The sequence below is a fragment of the Aythya ferina genome (assembly GCF_964211825.1).
Source record: "Aythya ferina genome assembly, chromosome: 28".
Classification (NCBI taxonomy): Eukaryota; Metazoa; Chordata; class Aves; order Anseriformes; family Anatidae; genus Aythya; species Aythya ferina.
This window is the reverse complement of record NC_140325.1, coordinates 3,567,698-3,589,448: the sequence shown is the minus strand read 5'-3', so window position 1 is coordinate 3,589,448 and position 21,751 is coordinate 3,567,698. Positions and strand designations below refer to the sequence as shown.

General features: G+C 50.8%; 1 protein-coding gene across 5 annotated transcripts in view; it reads right to left on the bottom strand.

Annotated features, from left to right (window-relative positions):
* Positions 1 to 4,263: 4,263 nt before the first annotated feature.
* LOC311424764 (keratin, type II cytoskeletal cochleal) overlaps positions 4,264 to 21,751 on the bottom strand; it is a 31,985-nt gene continuing 14,497 nt past the window's right edge. For 2 of the 5 annotated variants that reach the window (XM_084500165.1, XM_084500164.1), the window contains 9 exons: positions 13,378 to 14,192; positions 12,401 to 12,609; positions 9,799 to 9,859; positions 9,290 to 9,385; positions 8,369 to 8,533; positions 8,100 to 8,225; positions 6,630 to 6,850; positions 6,078 to 6,112; positions 4,264 to 5,544 (listed from right to left, as the gene is read on the bottom strand). In XM_084500165.1, coding sequence (XP_084356291.1) covers positions 5,360 to 5,544; positions 6,078 to 6,112; positions 6,630 to 6,850; positions 8,100 to 8,225; positions 8,369 to 8,533; positions 9,290 to 9,385; positions 9,799 to 9,859; positions 12,401 to 12,609; positions 13,378 to 13,752 — 1,473 coding nt within the window. In that variant the 5' untranslated portion in view covers positions 13,753 to 14,192 and the 3' untranslated portion in view covers positions 4,264 to 5,359. Of the gene's footprint in view, positions 5,545 to 6,077; positions 6,113 to 6,616; positions 6,851 to 8,099; positions 8,226 to 8,368; positions 8,534 to 9,289; positions 9,386 to 9,798; positions 9,860 to 12,400; positions 12,610 to 13,377; positions 14,193 to 21,751 lie in introns of those variants that run through there. The other 3 variants (XR_014686177.1, XM_084500162.1, XM_084500163.1) reach the window with 3 other exon arrangements.

Genomic DNA, 21,751 nt, shown 5'->3' with positions numbered 1-21,751 from the left:
GGAGGCTCCGGGGTGAGCTCCTTGCAGCTTTTCAGTACTTAAAGGGGGCTTACGAAAAGGATTGGGAGCAACTCTGCTCAGTCAGACAATGACAGGACAAGGGGGAATGGTTTTAAACTAAAAGAGGGGAGATTCAGATTAGAGGTTAGGAGGAAATTGTTCACTCAGAGGGAGGTGAGGCACTGGGACAGGTTGCCCAGAGAGGCTGTGGATGCCCCGTCCCTGGAGGTGTTGGATGAGGCCCTGGGCAGCCTGATTTAGTGTGTGGCATCCCTACCTAGGGCAGGGGGATTGGAAACAGATGATCCTGAAGGTCCCTTCCAACCCAAGCCGTTCTGTAACTCTGTGAAACGTCAAAACTTAGAAGGGTCTCAAACAGGCAGAGGTCAAGCCCTCCATCCACTGGTAAAACCCTCCCAGCCCTTCCTTCCAAACCCAGGGACTGCACATCGCTGCTCTCCCGTGACCCTCAATGCGTCAATGCTCCACGCACAGGCTTAGAAACCTCTCTCCAAAGCACCACCAAGAGAAAGGCAGAGCTCTCTTCTTCCCTGTGCCTGCGTGCAAGGAGCAGGAGCCATTCCACCCAACGCTGAGTGTTTACGACCCAGCTGGCTGCCAGCAAGGCACAAGACACGGGCGCTTCCTGGGTTAGATGTCTTCATTAAGGCAGGGTGGAGCACCAAACAATTTTCCTCCCAGGAACTCCCCAGGTGAAAATAAATCAAAAACACCACCATTTAGAGGGCACTGACTAAGCAAAGACGCTCTAGCAGTTTGTATAAAGCTAATTGAAAACTTTTCATTACTACTATCGGTTCCTAAATCCCCTTAAACCCATCACTGATTGCCCCGAGGTGCCCAGCAACACTTCAAAGCCGGACACCAGCAGCTGCTGGGTGGTTTTGCACCTCCTTGTCCTTCCTCTCCTCCTGGGAGCAGTCCAGGCCCTGCTCAGCTCTCCAGTAGCACACAGCATCATTACAGCAACTCCCAAGCTGAGCAGACACAGCTCCCAGGCCACGCTACACACATCTCCCCAGGCTGCGGATGCTCCAGCACTAGAGCACAGAGCCCCACCATCCCCAGGGAGAGCCTGCAAAGCCTCTTAGCCTCCCTGCTGTGTGGGGGGTTGACCTTTACAACCTCATCAAGCCATTTAGGCTCCCAGTCAATCCAGTGAGGCTTCCCAGGTGCACCAAAGGCTTCCCAGGATGGCAGCCCCCACCTCGCCCCTCCGTGCCTGGTGGAGCTACAGACTCAGCCCAGCCCATAACGATTTTGTGCCATTTAATTCCTTTTAAACACGAGGTAAAAATTTCCATCAACCTCAGAGCAGGGTTTTAGCTTTTGCAGTTGCTGAAAAGCTGATGGAAAATGAGAAGCAAATGCAGCTTAAATGCTGGGGAACTTGAGAAAGCTCCCCACCACCTGCAGCCTTCTTCCCAAGCCCTACTGCATCCAAATCCTCGCCCTTCCCCTGCTTCAGTTTCCATAAAGACAGTAACAGAACTCACCTCCTTTGTAAAACCCCCGGCACCTGCAGACAGACCGCATCTCTGCTGATCTCAGTCCCGTTATTGCAGCGACGCATCCACAATCACATCCCGGTGGTGCAGCAGCACTGCAGGGAGCAGGCGGAGGGTGGGAGGCTGTGTCCTGCAACGCAGCCCCGAAGGAAAACCCCAGATGGGGGGGACACGGCGTTCAGCTGGGCCTCTGAACTGGAGAGGGAACGGCAGGGCAGCTCACTAGGAGGGGAGAAATGCAGAGGCTGAGAGCAAGCAGAGGTGGCAGAAGCACTCAAAGTAGCATTTGCATAAAGTATTAGATAAAGAAAGTATAAAGTATGCTTAAATATTGTAAATATATTTAAATATTATGCATTTTGCCCTGCAGAGAGCAAGAGGCAGAGGCTGAAGCACTCCCAGCTTTAGCAGAGATAGCCGGGCTTTCTACCTGCACGGAAACCAGCAACACTGTAAGGAGGAAAAAAGCCATTTCATTGCGTTTGTGAGCTCAGAAAGCTGCCAGATGCTGCTGTATGGTTGGAAAGAGAAAATGCGACAGACTGCCCACATGAAATCAGCTGGGCATCTTTCAGATCGGTGAGAAAAGCGCATGCACGGAGCAACCTCCCCAGCCGTTAACGTGCTTGCAGCAGGGCAGAGCTTTTAATCACAGACCCATAGAACATCCCGAGTTGGAAGGGACCCGTAAGGATCATCGAGTCCAGCTGCCAGATGTTTAACTGACAGGGCAATAACTGCAAAGGGCTTTGAGGTGTTTCAGCTCTGGAGCTGTGCCGTGGAAAGGTGTAATCACACAGCAAAGTATAAAAAGATGGATGTGATCCTTGACCGCGTTGTATTACCTGCCCTAATCACAGCAGCAGGGAAAGCAGGCGAGGAGGGATGGCTTGGCTGTACCCTACCCCAGGGCACGAGCAGAATGCCCTGAAACGGCACCTCAAAGGGAAGAGGACTCGCTCATTTGAGGAGGACTTTTGCCCTCTGCAGTTGTCTTTTGCACTCTGTTGGGCCCCATCTTTGCCTTGACTCATCTATTTGCAAAGTTAAACAAACTTTAGCTTTTCCTGAGTTCCCTGAGCCCCGATTCACAGCTCCTCTGCGAACCACAGCAGCCTGCTGGGGCCACTCCAGCATCTGGACCAGGCACGTTCCCAACCTCGCAGCCCCACACCGACAGGAACGCCCTTTGTGCATGATTTTATGCACATTTCAGGTGCTCATTATCCTTCTTAATCACTGCTGCAAAACAGCGAGGCCAAAAAAGGCCTTCTTTGTGGGTCATGTGTTGCTCAGCCTGGCAGGGGCAGCACTGCTAATGTTTCCTTGACGGAGGGCTGTGCCATGGGGGGGTGCCAGCAGTTCATGGGTCACCTCTGTCTCCGTCTGGAAGTAAAAAAACCTCTCGTGTTGCAAAGCTGCTTCTCAAGGAGAATTATTTATTCTGAATCCAACGAAAGACTCAGGAGAAACCTGGCTTTGCACGAATTCAGGGTATGCCAGCATTCCCTCTGAATAAGAGACATTAAATTTTGACCTGCTCCTCTTGCGACCCCAGACTGAGCCAAGCCCAGACCCACAGAACGAGCAGAAAGCACAACGTGCATCCATCTCCACATCCTCACACTCCACAGCATCTCCTCAGGTGTGCAGATGCCCTTTTTCCTTTTGCCCTTTCACTGTGTAGATGTCGTTCTGCAATAGAGACAGAGCCCTGCTAATCTCCTGTAATGCTAGGAGAGACCCTCGATCCCCCACCAAGTATCACAGAGCCTTGCAAAAGACAGCACAGTGTCATCTCCTGCCAAAAACATCAGGGCAACGTCTTTCTTTGAGCTCTTTGTTTCAATTAACTTCAGGGGATTTTATTTTCTTTTGCTTTTTTGGCTGCAAGATAAAAGCCGCGAGCTGGGCGTGCCGGGCTGCTGATAGCACGGCTCTGCTGGGCACACCGGGTTCCTCCCTCCCTGCTCTTAGTGCCACGTGTGTAGTAAAACCAGACGCAGGCTGAGCACCGCACAAGGTGCAGAGCTCTGCTGGGCACCGGGGCAATGGGGCTGGGGTGGTGCCTGGGTCTGTCCCAGGCAAAGCATCCTACAGGCCTTAGCAGTCTCACAGCCATCCTCACACTGGAGGAAGAAGTTTTCCCCAGTGACTACAAAACCTCTGCTGGTCCTCTTCCCACCAGGGTGATGCCTTCAGCAGCAGCAGCTACACCAAGGGCTCGCCCCACATCTGCACCGTGGCCCCATGAGAGGGGTGGGGGTAAGCACAAGGCACCCTGGGGTGACCGCTTCTCACCCGTGCTGCCCAAAAAGAGCAGGAAGGAGCTGACCTCATGCAGCAATCGTCCAGATTCACTTCTCTGAGCTTCGGCTGCCTGCAAGTGAAGCATCTCTTGCAAGGTTTAGCTCCTCTCCGCTGAGCAAACGGTGCTCAGGAAGGGCACGGTCCCAGCTTGGCTCAGCTCAGGGCAGGGCCCAACTGCTCGAACAAAACCAGTCCCGTCACCCTAACGCCCAGACTCGGTGCAAAACAAATGAAATTTACCCAGGAGTGAAAGCTAGCAGGCAGCAAACCCTAAATGCTGCTCCTGACCACAGTGTGGCACTGCTCCAAGGGACATGGCCAGGAGCAGGCTCTGGAGACGGGAGGAAGGTGAGAACACGGGAGGTTTATCCAAGCTCCTGAGCATCCAGGGCAGCACACAGGAGGAACTCGGCTGGGACTGAAGAAGCATGCAATAGGGAAACTTTATTAACGACCCCATGACAAACTCCCAGACCACAAAGGCATAAAATGTCAACCAAGATACGCTGCTAGGACATGGCAGAGCATGCAATACAACAGTTCCTTTGACTTGTTTATTTAAAAATTCTTCCTACTGCAGTAACAACCTGTTTATCTGGCACGTTTATGTTGAAGACACATTTTGGCAGGAACAAATAGTCATTGTAATGATACATCAACAAAACGTTTTTTCCCTAGCTGTAGTAGAGACACCACATATCACTAGTTTTGCTTTGAAATATCGGGTAGTAAACAGAGGCACCCAAGAATGGAGAATATTATCTCCCATTTTAGTGTGCTACTTATAAATTTGAAGCAATTTCATACCCCTTAAGCTTTGGGTTTCTTTTAGGGAGATGAAATGGGGAGGTGGGGGCTGGTTTATGAGCTATTTTGTTACATGAAGGCTGGAAGTTAACGTCTTCATTGCCTTCGGTAAGAAATTAGCTTCATTCAGATGAGAATTGCTCCATCCCATTTCTGAGCCAATTTCACCAAAATATAAGGAGAAACCCAAAACAGTTTCAACTGTTTTCTTCCTGGTATATTTTAAGAAAACAATCCCAGGCTGAAATCTCGACACGGGTTGGCATTTTCTGAGGAGCCTAAGGGAATAAAGTCTTCCAAATCATATTTAGATGGAGATAATCTTCTGGTCTCTTTTGTAAAACCACAGCAGAAATGTGGAAAAGCTTGCCACTCAAATGATTGCTTTGCCCTTCAAAGGGTGAAATCCAGCCCTGAGCAGGGGGCATCATGCACACAAGTAACAAAAAGCATTACCCTGCCTGCTTCCCTGGATAAATTTCACCCTACAGGCTTGAACCTGCTCTCAGTGGAATGTTTCCCGCTGAGTTCAACAGTGCAGGTTCAAGCCTTAGGCATGATGTGGCAGGGTCAGGTACTCTGGTATCTCTTATTCCAATTCATTCATCACTGCAGAAATTTTGCAGCCAATTTGTCCTAAAAAAGGCAACACAACTTTTCTATGTTTTCCCTCCTCCCGTGTAGTGGGAAACTGCCGATTTCCGCTCCTGTGGTTACTTCCTGAAGCTTCTGGTGGACGAGGTTGTGGTGACAGTGTAGGATTTGGTAGCACCCCCAGAGGAGAAGCCGAGCGCCCCACTGCCCATGCCTGCTCCCAGGTTAAGGCCTCCTCTGACTCCTCCTCCCAGGAATCCACTGGAGCTGCTGTAGCCACCTCCACCGCTGGAGCTGACCACAGCTGAGGCACAGAGAGAAGCAAACCAAACGTCAGTGTGAGGGAACCCCAAACCCACTTTGGCACCCTTGCGCAAAGGGCATCTTTAAATTTCAGCAAGCAGATGACAATTTTCTATGACTTTCTGCAAAACATGAGGCTCAGGATACAGCTTCCTTGCTGCAGTTTGGCCACAGCATTTAGCTCTGTGCTAAACCAGAGGCGTGCAAAGGCTGAGCAGCCCACCCCCTCCTCCAGTCTGGCTCAAGACCTCCCATAGCACTGGGAACCCCAAATCATGAACACATTCAGCTCATCTCTTGGTGCACCAGAGAGGCCGTGGGCATGTTCACCAGCTATGCAGATGAGTTAAAATTGAAATCTGCCACTATCAAATTCTGTCCTGGTAGGCTCCCATTTAAGAAGGGGTGAACTTGGTTGCAGAAATTAAGGCAGGGCACAACCAGGCTCCTGCAAGCAGACCCAGCTGCCCTCCCCTGCACTTTCTGTAGGCATATGGCTATGTGTAACTATTACAAATTATAAAATCAACTCACAGATATTGACGCTGCCAACTCCATCACCAGCCAACCTGTTGGAGCAGAAAAACACAAAGGCAAAAAGGAAGAGGACGGGTTAGGCTGTGCATTACTCAGTGTTCCCCCAGGGCCTCAGTGCAGAGGATGAAGACAATGGCAGTGAGTTATTACTGCTGTTGTAAATAATTCAGACAAGATAAGTGTGCCATCCAGCGCTTTGTTCTGGCCCTACATTTACAAGCTCTGTTATCACCTGGGGGGGACTAAAAGAGCACAAAAGCTCTCTCCTAATTCCATGGGGATTTAAACCACTTGGAAATTTTCTGCCATAGCATCAAATGTACAATGGAAAATGAGTCTTATTTCTTTGTATGTTTTCACCCAAAGTATCAATTTTTCCCTAGAGCTTGCCAATTTGGCAAGCCAAAACACTTTCAGGACCAAAAATCAGTTTAAAATGCAAGGTTTTCTCTTCCATATCTCCTTCCAGAAACTGGAATTGGGCCCTCATGCTGTCATGATACAAAGGGCTGGACCCTTCATCATGTAAAATCCACGGACTGCACCCACCTGCTCTCTTCTCCCTCCAGCAGCTTCCTGTAGGTCGCGATCTCAATGTCCAGGGCCAGCTTGACGTTCATCAGCTCCTGGTACTCGCGCAGCTGCCGGGCCATGTCCTGCTTCGCCTTCTGCAGAGCTGCCTCGAGCTCCTCCAGCTTTGCCTTGGCATCTCTGACAGCCATCTCACCGCGCTCCTCAGCTTCAGCAATGGCAGCCTCCAGCTTGGCACGCTGCAGTGACAGAGAGCGTGTCGGTGGGCATCCCGTCTCCTTGGCGGAGAACACTACCACCCATGGACTTCTGGCACCTACAGACCAGCCCACCTCTGTGACTATAAGAGCACTGGGGCCATCTGTTCGAATTAGACCCAAAGAAATTCATGCCTACACATTTCGGGGGAGCACTGGAGGGAGATCAGCCTGCAAAGGAGGCTCACCTTATTCCAATAAATGTTCTTCTAAAAGGCAATTTATCTGACCCTGTTTCTCTCTCCACTGGCTACATTTTCATAAGACTTTCAGGTGACCCTCACTTTCTCAGCCCACCCACACTGCACACAATTGCACAACACTTGGGGTTAATGCAAACTCAGATTTTCTCTCCTGTTATGCCCCAGAGCTTGTTCACAGCCAGTTGGTCTCCAGTAAGCTTTGATGTGAGGCAAGCATGGACTCGAGCAGACCTGCAGTTAACAAACACCACACATACCCCAAAAGCATCCCTGTGGGGCCACATCAAGCTGGCACTTGATGTGCCACCCTCAGCAGTGCCCCTTGTACCTCCAGAAAGCTCCATGTTTGGCAGGAAGGGCTCACAATGAACATATGTGCTTTACACTCTCATTCATTATTAAGAGAGCTGCACCAGGTCAGCTCTTTACTTGTAAATGTGTGCTGAAACATCCCTGCCCTGAAACCAAATAAACACAAATGGATGAATCACAATGGCTTATCTCCAGCCTGTGCACTCTGGTTATTTGCAGCCCGTATTCAGCCCCAACATGGTTTGAACCACTCACTGGTCTGGCTTTCACCAGGCGTTTTGATAAAGTGATAACCACCCCTGGAGAAAGCAAACAGAACTCCTATACAGCTGAAAAATTCCTTTGTGTGCCCAAACATGGTGTTCCCTACTGCAGAAAGGGAGTGGACAAAGATCCCAGCAGCAAGAAGGCACAAGGACTGTGAGTGGCTGGGAGGGTTGCTATGTTCAGCCTTACCCTTTGGAAAGGGCTCCCTTTGCAAAGTGCTCACGGGTCCCTTTGCAGACTTACTCTCCCCTACAGTTCAGCTCCCTCTCAGCATTTCCTAGCTCATGACACAGTTTCTCCCTCCTGCAGAACTGACATCTTTCAGTGCGATCGTTGCAACTATCAGCAAACTGTTCCTAGCAGATGCTGTGTTACAAGCCTCGCTCCTGGGAAGCCTGTTGCTGCTAAATCCACTGCTCTGCAGCAGGAAAACAAAGGCAGCTCCTCACCTGGGCCTTCGCATTTTCAATTTCACCCTGCAGCCTCTGGATCATGCGGTTTATCTCTGAGATCTCGTTCTTCGTGTTGCGCAGGTCATCTCCGTGTTTCCCAGCAGTGACCTGCAGTGCCTCATACTGTGACACAAAGCAGCAGCACAAGAAAGGATGGAGTCAGCCAGGCAGCCTGTTAGATGCTACTACATCTCCCCCCAATCACCACAAACAGGATAGATGTAGTAACAGGAGCCGTTACTGCCCTTATCTCTCCCATAACTCACCTTGCTCTGGTACCAGGACTCAGCCTCTGCCCGACTCCTGTTGGCAATATCCTCATACTGTGCTTTGACCTCTGCAATGATGCTGTCCAGGTCCAGGTTTCGACTGTTATCCATGGACAGCACCACAGATGTGTCAGAGATCTGGGACTGCAGCTCACGAAGTTCCTGGCAGTTACATTAAAAACATACTGTTAATCACTGACTGTCAAGGGCCTCTCTTTTGGTAGCCAATTAGAGAGTATCAGAAGGAAAGGAAAAGGGAGGCAGAAAAAAGTCATCAGAACTATCACTAACTAAAAGTAAATTGAATCACATCAATCTTGAAAAGCACAAAGTAACAAACAGCAGCAGAAATGGCTCTGCTTATCACTGACAGCTTAAGAGCAAGGTTAGTTTACTACTTTCCTGAGATAAGACCTCAGCATGAAATGTTAGCCTGAGAAGTTTGAGCATCAGCTTCACCACAAAGCAGGGCCCCACTTCCACCATATCACACAAGGGTGCAATGTGCAGAGTTGCATCAGTCTCTTGCAAATAGAAGGTATCAGAGGATAAAAGAGGCCTCGGACAAGGAGCTTTCCTTTCTCTCAGACAGCACAGACACACACAAACACACACCAGCACTACAGCATTGGGTCTAATGCATTGTTTTTCTTGTTTTCATACTAACTGCATTCAAAAAAGATACATGTCCCTGCCACCTTTGCAATAAATCCATCTCATATCACAGACAGGGAAAAACCACAGTGAGAATTCACAGAACCTGTACTTGTTTTTGCTTACGGAAGGGAAGACTCAATCTCTCCATCACCATTCTCACCTCTAGAAACAGCATAATAATTTTCCCAGTCACCATCCACAGTTCTTCACCTACTTGCAGTACTACATTGCAGCACCGACAAGAAGCAGAAAGAAACTTACCGCTTCATAGAGAGATCTCAGGAAGTTAATCTCATCCGTCAGTGCATCCACCTTGGCCTCCAGCTCCACTTTGTTCATGTAGGCGGCATCCACATCCTTAAAAAAAGAGTGATAATCCTATGAGATTGCTGTAGCTTTGATGACTAAGTCCACCCAACCTTGTGTGCCCTCAATAGCAGCCATGTGCCCACTGTCAGTTTGGACAACACAGACTGTGAAAGCCTCACGATCCCTCTGACTTTGGGAATTTTAAAAGGACAGAGGCCTTAGGAAATGCCACAACACATCCCCAAAGAAAGATATCATCATCCGTGAGATTGGTAAAATCTGGCACTCCTTCCTAGGTTCCTATAGGGACCTTGGTGCCCACACTGAGGCAGAAATGAGATCTCCAGTTCTTCCCCTGTGGGTCTCCAGGCAGAACCGTAGCAAAGGGATTGCAGGGACAAAAGGGGGAAAAGGGCTGCAAACGTATTTGATCAGGCCCAGCTAATACCCACGGCACGCACCTTCTTGAGCACCACAAACTCATTCTCTGCTGCTGTGCGCTTGTTGATTTCATCTTCGTACCTGCCAGAAGAAAAGGGATCGGTGTTAAGTTAGAGCCTGGTCACAGTGAAGCATTACCCCAGTTCCCTTTTCTCTCCCCCCATTTGTGAACCACCTCATCAGTCTCTGACTTCCCCAAGCAAGCCAGCCATGGGCAGAGGATTGCTGCACCACTGAGGCACGTATATTTTTTTGCACAAGAGGTGCCAGCTGTCTGCCACAGCTTGATGGTACTGTTTGAATGAGCTGATGCCTGAAAACTGCTGTGGTCCGCAGCGCCGTTACCGCTAAGCTGGAAAGAATTTCTCACCACATTCTCCCACATTCATTAGAATTCACTATGCTTAGGAAGATTTCTGCTCATTATTCTCACTCACAGACAGCCCAGGGATGTCCTGCCTGTGGGGCTGTAGTCTGTGTCCCGAGGCTCTCAGTTTTTTCACTTGACCATTGACAGAGCACATACAAATGCAGAAGAGGTGCAAGCAGGTGAACAAATTCCTCTATGCTGATGAAGAGGTTTTTAAAGCTACATTCACTCTGCACTTCCTTATTCCAGACACATGAGAATATGCTGCAGGTGCCGATCACGTGTAAGAGCTAAGTGCAGTTATTCTCGTACTGCACAGAGCAGCTACGCTTTAAAGCCCCACAAACTTCCAATACTGGCACCATCACTTTTTTAGGTGTTTGCCTTCACGTGTAATGAGCTAGATCCTCAGCAGATATCAGCCATGCTCCACTGACTTGTACCACTTGCAAGCCTGGATCTCAGAGCCTGCTTTTCAGCATTGTGCATACAGCCAACCTGCTGATCCAAACAGCAGGAACCTGCTGTATGGATCCTCTAAGCCATCCAAAGGAACAGAGCAGGAACCGCTCTGGCCAGCTGTTTTGGAGTTGCTGTTGGCAAAGTAAGAACACTGCTCTGTTTATTTACACAGCCATTGTATGGCTAGCACTGTAATTTGCCTTCCAAAGCGTGAGCTATTTCAGTTTTGAGAGTCTTTATGTAACTCCCCTTCTGCTCTGCACTGGAAGCCTGCCATCACACTGGTATAAAGGGGCGTTATCCCTTTCAAGGTCAATGAGCTGCATCCGCTGCTATTGCAAATCGATATATGGCATGGACATTACGTGCATGTGTCGTGTGTGCAAAAGGGAAGAGAATCAGAGCCTAGCCTCCAGCAGAGATGACCAGAAATTGGTTTAAAACAAAACAGAAAAAACCCTACCACCTGAATTTTTCAAGAATGGTTTGCCCAGTTCCATTTCCAGGGAGAACTCTGCTAAGCTGGTCAATGAACCACCAACAAATCATTCCAGGTTCTCCATTAACTCCCAAGGGAAGCCCAGCACCCTGTCACACCTTGGCACGCCCTGCACCGAGCCGCACAGACAGCAAGGATCCAGCCCGTTCCTACCCCAGCTTGCTTCGAACCACACCCTTAGTCAGGGCCGTGGCCAACTAAGGGACCGAATCTCATCCCCTGGGACCTTGTGCATATAAATCTCCACCCCTACCCCTGACACAAATGGTGAATTGCTCTGTAAATTGAACGTATGAAAACAAGGCAATAGATATAGACAGGGCTAGTTATGTTTTAGGTATTTGACTTTGAAGTTGAAATTTTCTTCATATAAACAGGGAGAAGCAGGTTCTGAACAAGTTACTACGTCCTTGCTCCTGCTGCAGCACTAGCATCTTACTCCTAACTCCTGCTCCCCTTCCCCTCCAGGGTTTAGCTTCCCAGCAAGAGCCCCCAAGCTGGAAGGATGAATATGCACCTGTGCACCTTACATTCATGTGACCCGCAACTGAAATTAGGGCTCCAACATCTCTGGGCACAAACCAGCTCCTTGCTGCTGCCTTGCAGAGAAGCAAGGTGCAACTGTGGATGAGCACAGAACAGAAGTAACTGAGCAGGGCTGGGGGAAAACGTAATTCCCGTGCACCTCCTTGGGAATTACTGGGTATTGACTTTCCCTAAACACACCCTGGGGATTATCAGATCTGTATGCTTTTTCAGTTCCTGCTTGATCCAGTTTGCCAGCTCCCTCTTTTCTTTCTTTCCTTTTTTTTTTTTTAAAGGCATTCTCCTGTACAGCTGGGTTGGGCACAGGCTGGGACAAAGGCTACTTTCTTCACGGGACTCCTCCCCGACATGATTTGGGCAGAAAAATTGCTTAAAAATTGCAAGTCGCTTGCTCCATTACCTCCCCACAGAACAAGCAGTGGTTCACCTACTGCCTGCCAAACTGCAGAGCTCTGATGGGGTTCCTACAGACCCAGAGGCCTGCCAACCCCAAGTATGAAGCCATCCCCGAGGAGGCTCCAAGCAGAGTCAAAAGGATGGAGCCACTGAAGGCCATGTGGGAACAAGGTGCCAGGAACACCAAGCAATCCAGGCAGCTTTCCTGGACCAGCCACCTAGCTCGTGATTGAAACAAAGCAACACAAAACTCCCTCCCTAGCAGAAAAACTAGGGGCATCTCTGCCAAATGACCTGCTAGCTGCTGTCAACTTCAACTGTACCGTTAGAAGGTTAAATTATACATTACTTGGCCTTGAAGTCCTCAACAAGATCCTGCATGTTCTTCAGTTCACCCTCCAAACGCCCTTTGTCATTCAACAACCCATCCAGCTGGCGTCTCAGGTTGTTGATGTACGCCTCAAACATGGGAGCGATGTTACTCCGGGCAGTCTTTTGGTCCTGGAGAAGGCTCCATTTGGTCTCCAGCATTTTGTTTTGCTGCTCCAGGAACCGGACCTGAAAAGCAACCAAGGGGTCATTTGTAAAAGCAGGAGGAAGGGGAGAGCTGACATTGCTGAGTTTGGATCTTGGGGTGAGGATGGGCTGTGGATGGTATCTGAAGAATTCACAGTGCTCACAGGAAACACCTGAATTCTGAAGGGTGATAAAAACCAGAGGGAGCATTGCTGCTCTGGGGCTTGCCTTATGACATTAAGGCTTTGTTTGAATTATAGATAAGCAGATTCTGCTTGCCTGACACATGAAAGAAGCCATCCAGAAACCTCAGAGTCAGCCAATTACCAAACTCCAGGTCTGGATTCCTAGCATTTTGAGGATGCCTGAGCTGAACTTTACAACACAGGACATACAATCAATTGGTGGGAGATAGCAAAGCTGCAGGGGTACAGGGCAGAGCAAACAAACACAGTAAGCCCATCAAGGTCTGTTCCACTGAGTCAACTCCTCTCCAGGAGGCCCCCTCCTCCCCGAATTTGGTGGTGTGCAGATCGGCTCAGGTACAAATTGATCTTTAAAGCCTGCGCCCATTTTATGGGCCGTGTAAAGGAGGCATAAAGCTGGCCTAAGCAGGGCAAAATCCACTGCTGACAGCAATGAAAGCAGGGCTTTAGTAAGTTACTGGATTGTAACAGGCAAATCACACCTTGGTGGTGAAGACGTGACCCCAAGCCATTTTGTGAACCCCCCCACACGAGCTGAGGGAGGTTTGGATAAGGCCTACTTTAAGCAGCATCCCCAGAGCACTCAGTCTTTCCGACACCTCACCTTGTCGATGAAGGAGGCGAACCTGTTGTTGAGGGTCTTGATCTGCTCCTTCTCCTCCTTCCGCACCCGCTGGATATTGGGGTCGATCTCCAGGTTGAGGGGTGTCAGGAGGCTCTGGTTAATGGTGACCTCCTGAATGCCCCCGGGGACTCCTCCACCGAATCCCATGCCACCGTAGCCGTATCCAGACCGAACGCTGTAGGAGCTGCCACCTCCAAGGGAGATCCGCTTGTTGGTGGAGCCGAGGTTGTAGAGGCTGGAGCTGCCAAAGCCGGCACCCACTCCTCCGCGGGTGGAGGAGACGGTGCTGACCCGCATTTGGCTGACCCCTGGGACTGCCACAGAGCGAGAGCTGAAACTCACAGACCGGGACATGGCTGCTCAGAGGGTGCCTTCGGTATCCCCCACCCTTCAAAAGCTCGGGAAAGCTGTACTGGAGACCAGGGAGGCAAGTGAGCTCTCCTGACTCGCTTCTCCTTTTATCCGTTAGAAGAGCTGGGCTTGGCTCGAGGGCAAAAGAGGGATCGTTTTACTGCCTTCCGAGCTGGGTGTGCCTGGCAACCTTCCCACCCTCCGACAACCTGCTGAACTCGAAGGGAAGGGCCAGGGAAGGGGGACAGGACACACCTGGCGCCGTGTCCCGGCGCTCAGACCTGGCTTTGTTCCGTACCTCCCTTTGCCTCTGCCACATGTGCAGCCGAGGGACAGGAAGCACGGGCTCCTCCGATTGACCTGGGCAGAGAATTAGAACAGGACAGGTCCGATCTCCATGTCCTCAAGGCTTCTCTGTTCCTCCCTCCTTGCATAAAGGGATGCTGAAATGAGAAAAGGGGGAACGTGCATTGATTTTTTGACTCTACCAGGGAGCAGGCGGCTCCCCCCGTGCACCAGCACGAAGGAGATAAGGTGCAGCTGAGTTTAATATCGACCAAAGCCAGCTGCAGCCTCGGACGCACACACACCACGCTCTGCCAGCAGCACCCAGCAGGGCGCCTGCTCCATGCAGGAAAATGAGGTAGCAGAAGAGATATGCTGCAGCTGACCCTGGGCACATTTTCATCTCCTCTCTCCTGCTAGCTCTAAAATAAAGGTGGTTGAAGCAGGTTGCACCCTGCATGTGGAAATGCCCAACGTGCCAGTCCAGACTCAGAAGGAGAGATTTCTGCTTTAACTTCAGTGTTGCTATGCAGAAACAGCAGAGACATAAAAAAACGGTTTTACAGGCTTTCTGCATTTTTAATAGCCTTGACAGGACAGAACTCTCTGTTATCAGGTCATAAATCCTCCGGGAGATTTCAAAGGCTATCTTGAATGTGTCACCCTTCAGATCTTCCTCCCATCAGGACAGTAAGATAGTGCAGGCTACATTTTCTGGCCACAGCCCATTCAAACTATGTACTTCCTTCTTTGCGGGGAGAATAGAAATTGAATGGAGATCCCAGCTACGAAAAGGAAATTCTGTTTCAAAAAGGGAAAGGGGGAGACTGAGCCCGACAGAGACATATGAGGCAAGATTCCTCCCTGTCCTGAAAGCTGGCTCAGCTTCCATCACCAAAAAAAAGGATTCACTGAGCGTAAAGCAAACTTCCACGTTACGCATACCCAGCTATCCCTGACCTGATAGCTGCTGCAGACCAGCTATGGTTCCTTTCATCCATATGCAGAGAGCAACAAGGCAGAAGTCTCCAGCTATGTTACTTGGCTCAAGGTACTTCTGAGTTCACGGAGACAGGCTGCTTTCCTGCAACTCCTCTGGGTTGTCTTGGAAGGATGGGAATTGAATCTGAAAGTACCATTTACGAGTTCTACAGTTAGGCAAGAATAACTCCCACCAAGGCAAATTCTAGCTGCTGGATTTTATCAGGCTGCTTTCCAGCCTCGACTCCCCTACATCAGCAGACAGGACTTTTGCACAACACGACATGCAAACCAGAAAGCAATCCAGCCAGGTGAAATACAACCCTGCTGTCAGATAACCTATCACAAAGGCAAAGCTGTTCCCAGCAGCCTCAAAGGAACCACCCGTTCAGCAGTAAGAGAGCTGAACTTCACCCTGCTTTGCGCTATCAAGGGCCAGATCCATTAAAAGTCATTTTTTCTGATCGCAATGACCACCGTGCAGCACTACTGATTTTAAGGGAGGATGAGTCTATCTTCCATTCGAAGTTCAAGCTCTCTTCTGTTCCATTCGCAGCCCAGGTAGTGCAGCAGTGAAGCAGGAAAGCCTCCTGTACCATGCTTGTGCACACTCCCAGCTCTGCAGCTAGCCCGTTCAGATCCCCTGTCCTTATCACAACCCAACTTGCAATGTGAACGTTCCCCATTTAAATCCAGTTTCAAGCCAGGTTAAGCCAAAGCAGGATCCTGTGATCCTGGCTGTCACAGGCAGAGTCTCTTTGTGTTGCTGAGATGCCATGACAACGCCGCATTCTTTCACAACCGCAGGGACCAGTAAATGCTTCCAAGCCCATTCGAATGACCCCTGGGGATTCTGGTTGGGTAACAGGGAAGACACTGTAGGGACCGGTTAAACACCCTTTCGGGGAAGTGAATGCTTTGACACTGTGACTGTTCTGCTTGGTGTGACACCATGCCAGCCCCTGCACACCCAAGCCAGGAACACCCTGTCGCTGTGCACCAGCGCTCACAAAGCTGGCCAGAGGCACAAGTGACAAAACCCTCCGAAAATCCTTCATGAAGCGTACCGAGATTAAAATTCCAGCCCTGAGAGGGGGCGTGGGGGGAATCAAATGCGGCCACATCCTAAAGGAAGAGGAAGAAGTCTTTACAAATGAGCAAAACTGTTTTAAGAACACGTTATTACACTGCTCGGTGTCTGTTGTTTCCTCACCCTCAGTCGATATCCGTGGGCTATCTCTTGCTGTGTGCTTAGATTGCAGTGTTTGGTTTGAAAGCTTTCTGGAGCAGGGAGTGCCCTTAGGTTTTGTGTTTGCACAGCGCAGTCCTGGTTTGTGATTACTGCTCCAAAGTGCTTCAGCACTGAGTCATAAATTAGTTAGTGTCTTAACGACCAGCAGTGTTTTGGTGGTCTGATGACTGGGGTATCAGAAGAGAATGACAAGGCACTCATGGTGCCATTAGAGAACGACGCTGTCAGGCTGTTACTCTTGATAACAGCACCCAAATGCAATGCCAATAAAGCTGCCACGCTGAAGATTTCCCCCACGCTGCAATCACAGCTCCCCCTTTCAGGAGCTGGCTCCTAGAGTACCATCAGTGATAAAAGTCTCCGGGTCATCAACAACTCATAGGAATTCATAGGAATATCGAGATTGCTCCAGAGGGAACTTGTTCTCTGACTGCCCCAACTGCAGGCACTGTATGTGATGTACAGATGCCCAAACACGAGCCACGTCCAGACAAGGTGCTTATTGAACCCAGAGGATTAGATTTGTACTTCCCGCGTCACTCGGGTGATAAAGCTCGCTGTAATGCCACAGCTCATCCGCCTGCTTGCTTGAAAGCAACTTCTCCAAAAGGCGACGGCTGGTGATTTGAAGGATTCATTTGTTCCGAGGCTGGTACCTTGGTACAGTTCATTACCCTGCAGCAGGAACCCTCCTGCTACAACTCAGGGCACTGTGCCTAATTTGAGGTTGTTTAATTGATGTCTTTAATTTTCTGCCACTGCCCACTTCCGAAGCCCTGGAACAGCTCCCTTGAACCTGGTAGGATTTTCCTTTTAAGTCACCACCCTCTTGGCCTTCTGTTGGATAGAATGAATCCTCAGACTTCATAATCAAGTGGCTTTTCTGGAGACCTTGAACCACTCCTGGGGCCTCTCTCTGCTCCAATGCCCTTGGCAAATCGCAGAGGCCATGCACTGGCACCATTTACACTGCAAAGTCCTGTCTCCATCAGAGCTGGAAGCTGCTGTGATGGGTCTCACCTAACTAGCCAGCTACACCTCTCCTTTCTGCAGTGAGGCTGAGCAGTCTCAGTACTGAGGGAGGCACCACGGGACCTGCAGGAACAGCCAGAGGCTGCTTGCCCAGGGGGACAGAGCCAGCTCCATGTTAACAACGAGGCTTCCAGCAAGCTCCTGCCCTCCAGGAGCTGCACCTCACCGCTCCTCCTCGCCCTGCCTGGCTGGGAAGCCCTCGGCTCAGCCCCACGCTGCTCCTGGAGCGCTGCCTGCTGCTGGCCACGTAATCCACTGCTGGGAAGCAGCTCCTCGAGCCCAGAACGGGCCGTGCCAGTCCTGCTACCTGAAACACACAAAAGGCACTGGTCTAAACCCAGAGGCTTTTAGGTAACAGCACAAAAACAGCCGCCAGCGGAGCTCCTTGCACCCCCAAAGGAGTTGCTGCCCCTGGATCCTCCCCGCTTTATTTTCCACCTGCTCAGCATGGCAGTGGGGCTCCCCGGCCCCCCGGCTCGAGCCCCGTGTGCCTCCTGCCCCGTTTGCACAAGGATTGCTCACACCCTGCGCTGCGGCTGCTGCTATGGGAACTGCTGCCCGTTGCCACGAGCTCCTGGACAAACAAGCACACCCAGCCCATGCAGGCGGCCTGCACAGATCCTGCCTGGGAAGGCATCAGCAAAAGCTCTCCGTGCCTGACGCACGGGGGAGGCATTCAAGCTATGGACTTTCTCCCCTCTCCAGCCTCCTTTCCATGCATTTAAAGCAGTTTTGTTTTTTTTTTCCCCTCTCCCCCAAATTACAAGATCTGATGATTACAAGAAATCATGAAGGAATAACTATAAATATAGCTATAATTATGTATAATCATAATTACATGGACAATTTTTACATGAAAGTCAAGAGTCACTCCTGCAGCTAAAGCCTCGAGGAAAACAAACAAACAAACAAAAATACTGCAATTCTCAGAGCCAAGGTGAAACTGCCAGTCCTGGCCAATGCTGGGCTCTGCTTTTCTGGAAACGGTGTCTCAGAATAGAATGGAAAATCCAGGTTTTGTCCCCACAGAATGACACAGAGCAACATTTTGAGCCTGGCCTGGTGCATCTGTTGGTCGGTTCCAGCTGCTAGCAGCTGGTCTGATCCCACCTCTGCAGGTACACACACGGCACAGAGCGGGCATGCTGGGGCAGAGCAGAGTCCATCCATCTCAAGCAATACACGCTGGCCAGCACAAAAGCACAGGGTAATTATATCGTGGTCCTTCCTCTGGCCATGCTTCTTCAGCCTCCAGCCATCCATCAGCTGTTTAACTCTTCCCATGGAGGCTGCACCTCGACCGGCACGTTGAGCTGCTGGTGAGGGATGTTTCTCCCCGTTACCCCTGCTTGCTACAGCCTGTGGCAATGAGATTGCACGTGGCGTGAGATCTTCCCCTGTTCCTGTTTAATTAACTCAATTGCAAACTAACAGACGCCGTTCGGAGCGGGCATCAGCAGCACAGGTACCCTGCACTGCTACAGGAGGCTGCAGGCCTGATGCACGCCTCGGTTCAAGGATAACACCGTCATAACCTGAGCAAAGAGAATGGAGCAGGGAAGGAGAGAAATGGTCCTGCACAGTCATCAGCAAGAAATGCTCTTATCAAAATTTCGCCTCATCTGACACAGCTCGGGCAGAGTCAGCAGCACAACGCCGGCTTACACCGACTGATGCTCCGTCTCCACGGTCAGGAAGGATTAAGGACTGACTTCTCCCAAAATACGAAGCTCCCAACATGACAGCCATCCTCAATCAGCCTTGTTTGTACAGCCCTCGGCACAGCCTCATTAGGGACGACAACTGGGTGTCTTAATAGCTACCACAATACAAACAACCATCTTCACCGTGGTGACTACGCGGGAACAAAGCTGCTCTGCAGCCTCTGGCCCCAATTACAAATTCCAAGATCTTTCGCAAAATCAAAGCTGTCCAAACAGATCTGTTGCCCAATACCGGCTCCTAAGGAAGAAAAACAACAAAGAACAACACGGAGCCGTACGCAGTGTTTTAGATAAACTGTCCTGCAGACAGGAAGTCCGTGGGAGAGGCAGGAATAAAGCCCATATTGCCTCCCTCCGCTCCCTGAGCACATAGCTACGCCTTAGCAGATGAGCGGCTGTCAATATTTATTTGAATCCTCGGCACGTTAGATCGCAAAAACCCCAGCAGATTTGGTGCAGGCTGCTCTCCTGCTACAGAGGTGGTTTGTCCCACCAGAGGCAGCTTCTCCTGGCCAAGCACTGGGGCCATCCTCTGCAGGGACGTCTCCCACGAGGACCTGCAGGCATTTTACGCACTCGGTGCACAAAAATGGAAGTTGCAGCCCAGCCTGCGAAAGCCCAGATGGTTTTGTGCAAGGCTGAGGAGCAGAAACAAGTCACCAAAGGCAAGGGGGTAGAGCCAGGGAGGGGTAGGATGTCCCCATGGATGAGTCACAGCTGAAAAACAAAGGTAAATAATATTCAAATGATTAATTCGTTATGAGTATTTTATTACAGCTATAATCATGAAGATGAAATGATAACCTTTGCCTCCAGAGGGGCCATTTCAGCTCTCAGGGGGAGGTAAGTGCTTTGTCCCAGGACTGTAAAACATTTTCTGTTTTCTTCCCTCCCCATGATTTGAGCTCCAGTACTTCCCAGCTGCCTGCTGCCACGCTGGCCCCGTGTTTTATCGCTGTATTTATACTTCGGCCAGCAAAACGTCTAATGAAAACTTTCCAGCGCTTTTAACCCAAATATAACAAACCCGATGGCTTCAAATGAAAGCCAAAAAGGAAGGTGCAAAGCCCCTTTTCCTCCCGTCCTTTCCTAGCTAAGGGCCTGGTATCAGGTTTTACAGTAAGAGCAAAGGGCAAGACTGCAGCCTTGGACCTGCCGGGGAGCCAAGCCCTGGCTGCTGATGGCAGCAGAGGGTGTGGCAGGTCTGTGTCATGTATCGCCATAATCAATAAATTTTACATCTAATTATTGTTGTCATCGCTGGGTGATCTCACCCGAGGGAGCCTTTCCAGGTATGTGGGAGGGGAGGGATGATCAGCCCCGGCGGATCAGCCCGGTGGAGCTGGGGCTACCCAGGGCCATGCCGGCTGCTCGCAGAAACCTCCTCCAGCCCCAGCACCCAGCCGGGCTCCTCCCGACACCAACCCCAAAACCACCCCCCAGCCACCAGCTCAGCCTGGGGCAGGCTTCCACGTTACGTGAGGACAGCGAGGGAGGAGGGAGGTTTGGCAGAAATGGGAGAAAAGGCGAAACAGCAAAACAGCCCTGCTTGCGCTAGGACTGAGAGCAGCTCTCCGCGATGCTGAGGATGCTTTGTTCCTACACACGGCCCTTCACCTGCAGCAAGAGGCTTGAGCAGAGCTCTACCTCGCTTTTCTACAGAAAAGCTTTTTTCTATTTTTTTCTATTTTCTACATGAAAGCTTTTTAAGGGCCATACAAGGCAGGACCGAGCTCCCAGTTTACTGCATGCACCAGGCATGAATCAGTCGCGTAGAATTTGACCCCAGGAATTAAAATCAGGGTGAATCAGATCAGGTACCAGATTTAACAAGGATTACAGGCTTCCTCCTGGGCTTAGCACCGGCCTGAGCCCGACACACGCGTGCACGTGCCGATGCACGGGGCCTTTGCACGTGCACACACAGCCCCGCTGTACCACCCCGTAACTGCCCTCCAAAGCCAAGCCGGAGCGAGAGGAGCGGGCGATTCCTCTCTCTGCCTCAAGGTGCTGACTTGGGCCCGTGCCTGAGTGGCGTGCGTAGTACGAACCCGCTGAGCTACGCTACAGGGCACGCCATTTGGTGCCAAAGCTTCCCTTGCAGACATGTCGGGACAGCAAGCAGCTCCCGACCGCACGCTGAGCTGCGAAGAGGAAGGTCCAGGAGCTAGCTGGACCCGAAGGTAACACAGCACGAAAACCATGCACGCAGCAACTGCCCCTCTGCAGCCCAGCAAGCAGTGACCAGGAGCTGCCGTGCCCGCTGCCTCTGCCCATGCCGAGGAGCCTCGGGTTGCATCACTTACAACGCGTGCAGCACGACAACGCGCCCCGAGGAGAGCTGTGGAAAGGTGTGGGCACGGCTGGGTGACTTCTTTGCCTTCATTCCAGAAAGGTGTTGGTGGCACAAGGTGGGAAGTAAGGGAGACTGAGATGCAGTCAACGTAAGCAGCTGGAAAAAAGAGGTAAATACAGACCTATGGCCTGATGGTTTGGGCATGTGGCCTCTGAAAAGAGCAGGCACAAAGCAAGTGAGGGGCATGGAGGCACTGGAGAAGGCAGCTTAAGCAGCTCCCACCCAGTCTTCTGGGGGTCCCACATCTCCTTGTTCCCAGTCTGTGCTACCAAAGCTGCCTCACCAAGCAGTGACACCGTCCCCTTCTTTTCCCACCTGAGGACACAAGTAGCAGGAGCCCCAGTCCTCGCAGAAAGACAAGACACCCCCAAA